The sequence below is a fragment of the Rattus rattus genome, chromosome 2 (assembly GCF_011064425.1).
Source record: "Rattus rattus isolate New Zealand chromosome 2, Rrattus_CSIRO_v1, whole genome shotgun sequence".
NCBI lineage: Eukaryota > Metazoa > Chordata > Mammalia > Rodentia > Muridae > Rattus > Rattus rattus.
In genome coordinates this window covers 2,908,299-2,920,308 of record NC_046155.1, presented here as the reverse complement: position 1 = coordinate 2,920,308, position 12,010 = coordinate 2,908,299, and the positions used below count along the sequence as shown (strand labels likewise).

Here is a 12,010-nt window from a genome sequence, read left to right as displayed (position 1 = left end):
AGGAGGCCTGGTGTACGACATCTTTTAGCATTTCTGACAGTGATCTTAATTAAAGACAGCATCACAGTCTACAGGGCTGTGAGTCAGTCAGGAAAGTCAGGAGACAGGCCACACTAATAACTTGAACAGAGGAACTTTAGTTTAAAAGAGCTACTCATTAGTAAAAGGTGTTACTACTAAAGGTGTTATCTCGGTCTGTGTTCTGTTACTACAATAAAATACCTGAGACTGGGTGATTTATTTTTTTAAAAACTTTATTTTGGCTTACAGTTTTGGAGATACAAGGGTGTAGTAGCAGTCAGTATCTGATTGGTTTCTGATGAGTCTTGTACTGTGTCGTAAGAGGACAGAACAGAATGGAAATTAGTTCGTGTGAGAGACAAAACCCAAGAGGCAGCCTCACTTTACAACCTGTTCTTGTAACTAACCAAGTCCCATGGGAACTACATAAATCCCTTTAATGATCTACTCCATCTTGTAAAGGCCTCTTACTGTCTGTCAACACTTTACTTTTTTTTTTTTTTTTCTATTCTTTTTTTCGGAGCTGGGGATCGAACCCAGGGCCTTGCGCTTGCTAGGCAAGCGCCCTACCACTGAGCCAAATCCCCAACCCCAACACTTTACTTTGAAGACCAGACTTCAGCATAAGTTTTGGAGGAAACAAATTACAACTTAAACCAGAGCAAGTCTAAAAAGAATTTTACAGTTGGTGTCAGAAAACACCTTTTCTCTGTAAAGAGGCAGTAGGGCCAGCAACAGCTCTGTGTAAAAATGCTTATCACCAGCCTGAGTTCAAGCCCTAGAACCCGTATACAGCCACAGATTAATACAATATAAAAACATTTCAACAGAGCTAAATGATAAGTACTTGCATTCTGTAGGTCATAGGATCTGTCACAGCCATTCAACTTTGTCTTTCTTATATATAAACAAATGCCATGCACGATACTATAAGGAATGGAGCAGTGCACCAATATACTTAATCTAGTAAATAGGCTGTATTTGCTGATTCCCCGACCCTAAGAGTCCGGAATAGCAGGATTCTTTTCCCTGGAGGGGAAAGAGCCACTAGATCGCTTGTATTCTGATGGCAGTTTGAAGCCCAAGCAAAAAGCAAGGCCTGTGTCAGTGTTTCGGGCTTTTCCTCTGGTGCCCTCTTCTGTCAAGACTGGCATTGCACTACTTGGAAAAAAAAATCATGTTCATAGGGACTAGTTCAACATCTGAATGTGTGTGTGTGTGCATGTGTGTGTGTGTGTGTGTGTGTGTGCGCACGCGTGCCTGCCTGCCTGCCTGCCTGCCTGCCTGTCTGAGTTTGTGACTGACCTATCCAGACTATAAGAAGTTGTTCTTCCTAGGAGAAGGCCCCAGGAATCGGAAATCATGGGTGGTTTGGTAGAGGCTTCTGCCTTATGAGTTTGAAGGTAGAAATGTGGCACCGATCTCTCTTATCTCCTCTATGTTTGTAGATGCTGGAGCGAGAGATGGCTGTGAGAGAGAAGGAAGTAGAGGCTATCCAGGCCCAGGCAAAAGCCCTGGCCCAGGAAGACCAGAGTGCAGGAGAGGTGGAAAGGACCTCCAGAGCTGTGGAGGAGAAGTTCAGGGCCTTGTGTCAGCCCATGAAGGACCGCTGCCGGCGCCTGCAAGCCTCCCGAGAGCAGCACCAGTTCCACCGGGATGTGGAGGATGAGATAGTGAGTTACGGCAAGCTGCCCTGGCCATGTGGCTCTCAGGCCCACTTCCTGGGCGGTGGGGAAGTGCCTCAGGAAGTGGCCCATCCCCTCCAAGGACATTCACGGATGTTCTGCTAGGTCCCTGCCCTCAGGTACACAGTTGGAGCTGTGGGTAGCTCCGCTCACATCTCCACTGACCTTTTCTTTCTCTTCAGCTGTGGGTGACCGAGCGGCTTCCCATGGCCAGCTCTCTGGAGCATGGCAAGGACTTGCCCAGCGTCCAGCTTCTCATGAAGAAAAACCAGGTGAGGCAAAGGGCAAGAGTGAAAATAAGATTCTCAAGGTTCTTCACACTCAGACCTTTGTTTTTTCCCTTTTTGTGTGGTGATGGGAGGTGGAGGATGAGTGCTGTTGGTTTGAGACAAGATCTTACTATGTATCTTTGACTGGCCTTGAACTCAGAGATCCACTTTTGTCTGCTGGAGTTAATGGTTATGTACACCGCCATGCCCCACTCTCTTGTTTTCTCTATGATGGGGTGTCTCTGGCATTGTCTTCTTGCTTGTTGCCCTAGACTTGGTGAATTACCTTTCCCTAGCGCAGGAGAGTGGCCTCTGTGGTAGGAAAGCATGAGGATTGAAGGGGTATCACATTGTATCCCAAAGAATCTTCCGGAGGGAGGATGGGGAGGGGAACACCCATATGGAAGGGGAAGGGGAGGGGTTAGGGGGATGTTGGCCCGGAAACTGGGAGGGAATAACAGTCGAAATGTAAATAAGAAATACTCAAGTTAATAAAGATGGGGGGAAGAATCTTCCAGAGGATTCAGGAAAGAGAAGAATGTAGGGAGGGCCCAAGGTGGAGTAGGTCTAAGGGATTCGAACTTTTTGCAAGCCGTTCACTGTATCTTCTGTTGCTCTGGACAGACTCTGCAGAAGGAGATCCAGGGCCATGAGCCCCGGATTGCAGACCTCAAAGAGAGGCAGCGCACTCTGGGAACAGCAGCAGCGGGTCCAGAGCTGGCTGAGCTCCAGGAAATGTGGAAACGCCTGAGCCATGAGCTGGAGCTTCGGGGTAAACGACTGGAGGAGGCCCTTCGAGCCCAGCAATTCTATCGTGACGCTGCAGAGGCCGAGGCTTGGATGGGGGAGCAGGAGTTACACATGATGGGCCAGGAAAAGGCCAAGGTGAGAGTCAGAGCAATGGCTGGTTTGTGTGGCCAGTTCTTCTGCTCCTGGCCCCTGCTGCCTGACACTCAATTTTCCCTCTCCCAGGATGAGCTGAGTGCCCAGGCAGAAGTGAAGAAGCATCAGGTACTAGAACAAGCCCTTGCTGACTATGCCCAGACCATCAAACAACTAGCAGCCAGCAGTCAAGATATGATTGACCATGAACATCCAGAGAGGTGAGTGTGTGAGTATCAAGGAACCCTGGAGGAGCAGGGAGGGCTGGTACTGGGAAAGTAAAGGGATGGTGGCATCTTTTGAACCACGTGCACACAGAGTAGAAAGTTGGGAGGAGCAGAGACTTGGCAGACATTAGCAGGCAGAGCAGTTGGATGGCAGAGCTCCACAGAAGGAGCCATTCTCTCTACCTCTGCAGCACAAGGTTAACAATACGCCAAGCCCAGGTGGACAAGCTGTACGCCAGCCTAAAGGAGCTGGCAGGGGAGCGGCGCGAGCGTCTGCAGGAGCACCTCCGGCTGTGCCAGCTCCGCAGAGAGCTGGATGACCTGGAGCAGTGGATACAGGAGCGAGAAGTCGTGGCAGCCTCCCATGAACTGGGCCAGGACTATGAGCATGTGACTGTGAGTACTATGCAGATCAGCACCGGGAAGGATCAGGGCCCACAAGGAGACCAAAGCGTTGGCCCAGGCAGGATGATGAGGGTGGGGACGCAGCAAGAGTAGGTGAGTTTTGAGTTACCTAACTTGAGCAACTGTGCAGAAAGAGGGGTACAGGGATGATCATAGGTGAGGATCAAAATGAAATTTCTACTCTTTTCTAACAGACCTCAACAAAAAAGGGAGTGTCTCAGGTTCACTGCTGTGGTTGGAGATTTGGGTCCTCTGGAGCAGAAATCCAGCCCATACTTAGGGTATCCTTATTAAGGGCTATAGGTTTGGAGTGTCTCTAGATACCTTTCGTAGGATGTCAGGTGTCATATAGGACTGTGGTATTATGTTACCCCAGCCATTTTAGTTCACATTTGTACCCTAGTGAAATTCCCCAGTGATGCATTTCTCAGGTTGTGTCCTGTTAAGCAAGTCACAAGTGTAAATTTAAAGCTGCCGTACCTGCTCACTGACCAGTGGGTTCTCAGCGAGAAGTGACGGCTCCTTGAGACAGGGACCTCACACAGGTGGTCTCATCTCTGTCTTTACAAATGCTTCTTCCATCAGATGCTTCGGGACAAATTCCGAGAGTTCTCCAGGGACACCAGCACCATTGGCCAGGAGCGTGTAGACAGTGCCAATGCCCTGGCCAATGGGCTCATTGCTGGGGGCCATGCTGCGCGGGCCACCGTGGCCGAGTGGAAGGACAGTCTCAATGAGGCCTGGGCTGACCTGCTGGAGCTGCTGGACACAAGAGGTCAGGTGCTGGCTGCTGCTTATGAGCTGCAGCGCTTCCTGCATGGGGCCCGCCAAGCCCTGGCACGGGTGCAGCACAAGCAGCAGCAGCTTCCAGATGGGACCGGCCGCGACCTCAATGCTGCTGAGGCCCTGCAGCGCCGGCACTGCGCCTATGAGCACGACATCCAGGCCCTCAGCACTCAGGTCTGACCCTAGCTGAACAAGTCGGGAGGGAGAGGCTGAGAGGAAACTGTGTTGGGAAATGGGGGGGTGGGGGGTCTTGTGTGCTGGGGACGGTCTCTGAAAACCTGGGGAAGGATGGCACCCCTGAAGGGGCATTTGGAGATGAGGTTAAAATCACTCCAGAAAGATACCTCCAGCCGATGGATATCAGCTGTCACATTCAGGATTCTTTTATAGCATCAGAGTACACGTTACAATGTATATGGAGGTCAGAGGGCAGTGTTGTAAGAGTTGTTGTAAGAATCAAATCTTTGCACTTTAGGTTATCAGGCTTGAGTGAGTGATTTTTACATATTGAGGCATCTCCATGGCTAAGTTCATGCTTTTAATGAGGACCTACAATTTTTTCAAATGGTTCCAATGGCTGCAAGATCCTTCATGCTATGCCTAAACCTACCTATTTTGATGCCTTTCAGTCCAGAATTCTCAATTCATAAATTTAACACTGATCATTCTTTCAACCCCTATGACCAAACTCCAGTCTGCAGGCTGCACATCTCACACTAGTAATTCCAGTGCCCCTTATGCCTTGGAATAGAGTAGCTCAACTTGATTTTAGAACCTTGGTTCCTCCTACCACAACTTCGGCTGGTGGTACAGACAGGAAGTAGAAAGCGATGTGGGGATGAGAGGCCTCAGCTCTGCTCTCTCCCAGCTCTGCCTGACTCAGACCTGCGTTCTCACCTTCAGGTCCAGCAGGTTCAGGACGATGGCCTCAGGCTACAAAAGGCCTATGCTGGAGACAAGGCTGAGGAAATTGGCCGTCACATGCAGGCAGTGGCTGAGGCGTGGGCCCAGCTCCAGGGAAGTTCTGCTGCCCGTCGCCAGCTGTTACTGGATACCACAGACAAATTCCGATTCTTCAAGGCTGTCCGGGAGTTGATGCTGTGGATGGATGGGATTAACCTGCAGATGGATGCCCAGGAGAGGCCCCGGTAAGACCCATGGTGCCTGGCATCCTATACAGGTTGTGTGATGCTACTGGTGGCTGTGGTGGGGCTGGGACATCCAGTGACAGCACCTTTGTCTCGGCCCAGGGATGTGTCCTCTGCAGATTTAGTCATCAAAAACCAACAAGGCATCAAAGCAGAGATAGAGGCGAGAGCTGACAGGTTCTCCGCCTGCATTGACATGGGGCAGGAGCTGCTGGCCCGGAACCACTATGCCGCTGAGGAGGTAGGTGAGACTGGGGAGTATGTGGCCAGCTATACCAAACAAGGATCATTCCTGTGATCTCTTTCTGTTCAGTTTATTTGTGGATTTTGTTTGCTTGCTTCTTTAAGACAGGGTCTCACCTTGTAGCTCAGGCTGGACACAATTCTCTTGCTCTATCCTGCCAAGAACTGGGCTACAGGTGTGCACCATGCCTGGCTTTGATAATGTTGCCCATCTTCTGCTTTTTGTCATTCTCTCTCAGAATTCTTTCACTCTCTCCTCTCAATCCTGTCCATAGATTTCTAAAATCTCACTTCTCCTCTTGATATTAAAAAATCATTGCTGTATTTTGGTGGTTCCCAGGGACCTTGGGAAAGCCTCATTAGGTCCTAAGTCATGCCCTCCTTTCCCTGCTCCCCAGATCTCAGAGAAGCTGTCTCAGCTACAGTCTCGGCGCCAGGAGACAGCTGAAAAGTGGCAGGAGAAGATGGACTGGCTACAGCTTGGTAAGCCACTGTGGGGATGACAAAGGGAGGGAGGGGCCTTGTGAGGGAAAGCCTGGGCATTGCCTATATATGGTAGCCACAGTGCATGACACCAGGAACCCTGGGTGTGGAATCCCAGGATCCTTTACTTGGTACATCCTGACAGTGCTCTGGAACAATGATGGTCTCTGTCCCTGTGTTTGAAGTTGCCATTGCTACCATGCCCTGCCATTATGCACTCTAACCTTCCATCCTTCTGTGACTCCTTTCCCAATCATGGCAGTTTTGGAGGTGCTTGTGTTTGGGAGAGATGCAGGCATGGCAGAGGCCTGGCTATGCAGTCAGGAGCCATTGGTGCGAAGTGCAGAACTGGGTTGCACTGTGGATGAAGTAGAGAGCCTCATCAAGCGGCATGAAGCCTTCCAGAAGTCAGCGGTGGCCTGGGAGGAGCGTTTCAGTGCCCTGGAGAAGCTCACTGCGGTGAGAACTGTGGGACCTCAGAGGTGCCCAACCCCACTGCTGCCCCACTGCTTGTTCCTGTAGAGAAGACATTTCTTCCCTTTCCACTGCACTGCTTCTCTGCATGTGAGCTTTCAGCTCTTCTGTTACATGACCACAGATGTCAGTCAGCCTGGGTGCCACTGAGAGCCTTCTGCTTCCCGCTCTAACTCTTTTAGAGTCTCTTGTTCATCTTCCCTGCTTTATTGGGCTATGGCTGAGACATTTCAGCTTTTCATCTCACGCTGATGCTGGCTGACTTCAGCATTTCTTTTAACAGCTGGAAGAGCGGGAGAATGAGCGGAAAAGGAAGAGGGAGGAGGAGGAACGAAGGAAACAGCCCCCTACTTCAGAGCCCATGGCTAGTCAACCCGAAGGGAGTCTGGTAGATGGCCAGAGAGTTCTTGACACTGCCTGGGATGGGTAAGAGCTAGATACCCGGGCCAGGATGTGAAGCTAAGCCCAAGCAAGCCACCAATTAATTATTCTGTGTCACATTCAATTGTTCTAGGACCCAGTCAAAATTGCCACCATCCACACAAGCACCCAGCATTAATGGGGTCTGCACGGACACGGAGTCCTCACAGGTAATTTCATGTCCATGGGCATCTCTTTCAATCTGGCCAGCCTCCAAATCCTCACAGCTTCTTGTCTTTGCAGCCCCTGTTGGAACAGCAAAGACTTGAACAGAGCAATGTCCCAGAAGGGCCTGTGAGTCTCTCTAGAGGGGTGGGCATGGGTGCCTGGGAGATGAAGGGACAAAAGAAGTGGGTAGGGATCCTGGGTATGAAGCTCAACAGAAGCTTGGAGTGGGAGACCAGCTCTTGGCCACAGAGCCTCCTAACTCCAAGGAAGGATACCATCCATGTCATCTTTTAGCAATGACATTGTCTTCACAGGGATCTGGCACAGGAGACGAGTCCAGCGGGCCCCGGGGAGAGAGGCAGACCCTGCCCCGGGGCCCTGCTCCGTCTCCAATGCCCCAGAGCAGATCGTCTGAATCAGCTCATGTTGCCACCCTGCCCGCACGAGGTGCTGAGCTCTCTGCTCAGGAGCAGATGGAAGGGATGCTGTGCCGCAAACAGGAGATGGAAGCCTTCAATAAGAAAGCTGCCAACAGGTATTAGCCCTGGCTGTGCAGAGCCTGTGGCCTCTCCGGCGTCTGCTTCTGAAGAGGGTTTCCTGGAGACTTTCTAGACAGAGAGGGGGGCACTTTATAGGAGTCTGTCCTTTGAGAGAGTGACTCCCAAAGACAGGAGTGGAACTGTAAGTTCCACAGTGCCCATGTTACAGGTCTCAAAAAGGCGTGCCTACCAGTTTTCTGACCCTGATCTATCTCCCCCCAGGTCCTGGCAGAATGTGTACTGTGTACTTCGGCGTGGGAGCCTCGGCTTTTACAAGGATGCCAGGGCAGCTAGTGCAGGAGTGCCATACCATGGAGAAGTGCCTGTCAGTCTGACCAGGGCCCAGGGCAGTGTGGCCTTTGATTATCGGAAACGCAAACATGTCTTCAAGCTGGGGTAGGGACCAGGGCTACTCTCAGGTTGGAATGGAAGGAGTTAGAACAAGCAAGGTGGGTGGGTCATAAGCAAGGTCCAGAGGGAAGGAAGTTACTTGGAGAGAGCACTTGCACAGAGCTGCCATGCTGGGTGCTTGGGTATGTTTGTAGGCGGAAGGCAGAGGAGATTCTGGATCCTGAATCATAGGGACTAAGGCTGAGGGGTTATCTTGCATGGGAAATGTGAGGGCAGGATGCTGGCTCACTCTGGCTTCCAGGGGCCTGCCCACTGCCAGCAGAAGCCTGAATAGCCTCAGCTGGAGATGAGCTTACCATGGCCCTCTGTGGTCTTCTAGAAAGAATTTGCTTTTGCACTTCTGCAGAATTCTGAAACTATGAAAAAATGTATAAAATATAATCTGGCCTTGAGGGCTGCATCCTCCCAGTCAATCCAGTCCTGGGAGAATTATGAGCTAACAGCACCATGGACATGCCAAATACAGGTTCTTAGCTCTCCCTGTGCCTTCTCTCCCAACAGCTTGCAGGATGGGAAAGAGTATCTATTCCAGGCCAAGGATGAGGTGAGCCTTTTCCTGCCCCGCTGTGTTCTCTCTCCCTGCCAGTACTGGGTTTTATGAGACAGGGTCTCACTCTGTATGCTTGGTTCTTACTCCAGAGTGGCTTTAAACTCATACCAATCCTCCTACCTAAGCCTTCTGAGTCTGAGCTCACAGGTATATGCCACCATGACAAACTGATGCTCCCCATCCTAATGGGATCCTTCTCTTTCTAAAATGAAAAACCTCACTCTCTTTTACTGCCTCCTCCTATCGTATGTCCCCTCTTTCTGCTACAGGCTGCCCCAAGTCCAAGTCCTTGTGTATGAGCTGATGTCTCCCTGTCCCCTGCAGGCAGAGATGAGCTCATGGCTGAGAGTGGTGAATGCAGCCATTGCCACTGCGTCCTCGGCCTCTGGAGAGCCAGAAGAGCCAGTGGTGCCCAGTGCCAGCCGGGGTCTGACCAGGGCCATGACCATGCCCCCAGTGTCACAGCCTGAGGGCTCCATCGTGCTTCGCAGCAAGGATGGCAGAGAAAGAGAGCGAGAAAAACGATTCAGCTTCTTTAAGAAGAACAAGTAGTTGGGGCAAGACTCCCAGGCCAGCTCCCTCCCTCTGTTCAGGAAACTGCCAGGGACTGTCGACAGAGACCACCCTCTTGGCAGGACAACTGCCTGCTGCTAGGGTTTGCTGCTAAGGTCAACCCATCACCAGGAACTGTCACTGGGGACAAATGAGCGTTCCTACAACCTTCTCTTCTGCTATTTAATTCAACTGGTGGTGGGACCCAGGCAACCCCTAATACCACTCTTTCCCACCTTGTCACCTCTTCCCAAGCCTTATACCTCCATCCTCCCCACCATGGTGCAGATAGTGTCACCCTCGATGTGGGCTATGTGGGAACCATTGTCCCTGCCTCAGGGTCAGTGTGCCACCACAGCTAGGGTGTGCCACCCACCATGCAGTTCTTTGCCTCTGGGATCAGCCAGGACCCTCAGAGCTGAAGCAGGCAGGACCTGAGGGCAGGAGCGCCAGATGATGAAGTCGGAGGCGCTGACACCTTCCCTGCCTGTCCTGTCTCACCCTCTGACTCAAGGGGCTGCTTGTCTCCAGCCACTTTAGGTGGCTCCCAAGTGTGAGTTGTTCAGGAGTAGCCACATCCTTGAGTCCATCCAAGGAGGTGATTAAACAGCTCGGCTTCTCTCACTGCCTCCTGGTGTTGTTGCTTTCCTGACCATAGCCTCTCCGGTTTTGGTCTCCTGCATGTCAGATACCCACTGTACACGCAGCTTCTGAGCCCCCACAATCCATGTGATCCTGACAGCCTCCCTACCCAGTCTCCCCATGGTAGTGACCTGTTTCACTGGGTTGACCTATGCTAAGCCTCTGTTTAAACCAAAGACATCCATTGTGGGTTGGGCTGATGGTAATTAACAGTATTCATGTTAAAAGGAAGCAAGTCACTCTTCCTGGTGCACACTTTTTTTTTGTCTAGAAAAAGTTTTTTGTGTGTGTGTGTTAAATTTTTTTTTGCAGTGCTGAGGGTGACACCCTGGGCCTTGTACATGCTAGGCAAGCATTCTACCACTAAACTGCACTCCTAGCCCCCATAATTTTCCTCACTCTCAAATCTCTCAACTGTTTTCAATAAGGAGTAGTGAGGGATATTATTACCATGACCTAGTCTTAACTACTGCTCAGCCAGCAGGAAAGGTGAGCACCTTTCTGTCTTTCCCATAGAATCAAGGGAGCTCACCCAGAATCAGAGGAGGGGCAGGTTCCCACCTCCTGAACTCTAGAAGGTCATCCTAGAAAGCCATAAGGTATATCCTGAATATGTAAATAAACACACACATAAATAAACATCTAGAGACAGAGAAGTATTTGTCTTAAACTTTGCACTGTTTAAAAAGAAGTTATTAAAATCGGAAGTCTTGGGTCTGTTTGACTCAGGAAAACTGCTGTCTTCAGCATAACTGGTCAGGGACCCCAAACAGCCCTGACTACCATCGGTCAAAACAAAGACAAGCAGAGTCAGGTGTATGCAGGCTAGGAACTGGCACTACACAGGCCAGAATGGGCCCCACACATCAGGTCGGCACAGCAGATGAGTCAGGATTCACAGTACCTTTCTCTGAAGTGTTTCAGTTTGCCCACATGCAGCAGTACAACAGCAACAGCCCATTCTTGGGCAAAACAGTCATCAGTAGGACACATTTTTCTCCTAATTCAAGCACAGCTCTGAAACCTGCCCTGTTACACTTGGGTGTGTAATTGTGAAGAGCCCAGATTATGGGACCTAGGTGGGGAAAAGCAGTAGTTGGAAAGTTTAGAGACAGATGTACTGTGTGTGAGAGGGATTCGTGAAGAATTACTACCTTGCCACTGACTGATAAGCCTCTGCAGAGAAGTCAGTGTGAATGAAAAGGAAGGACAGGTATTAGGTGAGATGGTACACATGCGTGGCAGTTAAAGTCTCTTCAGGATAGGGTTCCACATAGGACAGAGAAAAGGATGAACTTAGGGCTAGGAAGCAAGTTTTCAGGAAAGAAACTTGAATACTGGTGGAAGAGAAGAAAAATGATAGAATGGGGCCCTGAAAGCTACGAAAAGGGTTAGGACAGAAAGACAACCAGTGTTGGCCCAGCAAATTGGTGGGAAACAGGAAATCGGCAAAAGTGAATGGGCTTAGACTTTGCACTTTTACTGACCACCCCCAACAAGGGTGGGTTTGCTTGTGTTGACCCACATGGTAGCCACTGGCCACAATGGACTACGGAGTGAGTACCCAGCATGTGGCAAAGTGTAAACTTCAATGTGCTGAAGGTTGGAAATAACAGATTTTCAGGACTTCAAGGGGAATTCTAATATCTCAATTTTTATATTGATCTCATGTTAAAATGTCAAAAATATTAAATAGATTTCAAGTTTTTATAATTTGATGTTTTCTGGAAATTTGTATTTAATTTATTTCTTCACTGTGGAGCCTTGTGGATGTTAGATCAATGCTTTACTATTGAGTTGAACCCACAGACCATTTTCCTAGTTTATCATGCGTTACTTATATGGCTCATTGTATCGCACTGTTCCAAGTGGACCCACAGATCTGAGAGTGACAGGTAGTAAGAATGGAAGAGAATAGACTATCTACATCAGCTGTGGGAAGAAAGGTTATCTTAAAGAGAACATAAAAGAGAAAGCTTAGGGGTTGGGTATTTAGCTCAGTGGTAGAGCGCTTGCCTAGCAAGTGCAAGGCCCTGGGTTCAGTCCCCAGCTCCGAAAAAAAAAAAAAAAGAGAGAGAGAGAGAGAGAAAGCTTTATGCAATAAT

General features: G+C 49.9%; 1 protein-coding gene across 1 annotated transcript in view; it reads left to right on the top strand.

Moving 5' to 3' along the window:
• The window catches only part of Sptbn2 (spectrin beta, non-erythrocytic 2), a 33,854-nt gene extending 23,962 nt beyond the window's left edge, over positions 1–9,892 (top strand). The window contains 17 exon segments of the mRNA XM_032891221.1: positions 1,470–1,694; positions 1,889–1,978; positions 2,600–2,860; positions 2,948–3,078; positions 3,276–3,480; positions 4,075–4,449; positions 5,179–5,423; positions 5,526–5,664; positions 6,065–6,149; positions 6,412–6,608; positions 6,907–7,049; positions 7,138–7,213; positions 7,287–7,337; positions 7,526–7,746; positions 7,973–8,146; positions 8,663–8,705; positions 9,036–9,892. Coding sequence (XP_032747112.1) covers positions 1,470–1,694; positions 1,889–1,978; positions 2,600–2,860; positions 2,948–3,078; positions 3,276–3,480; positions 4,075–4,449; positions 5,179–5,423; positions 5,526–5,664; positions 6,065–6,149; positions 6,412–6,608; positions 6,907–7,049; positions 7,138–7,213; positions 7,287–7,337; positions 7,526–7,746; positions 7,973–8,146; positions 8,663–8,705; positions 9,036–9,263 — 2,889 coding nt within the window. The 3' untranslated portion in view covers positions 9,264–9,892.
• The last annotated feature ends 2,118 nt before the right edge of the window (positions 9,893–12,010 follow it).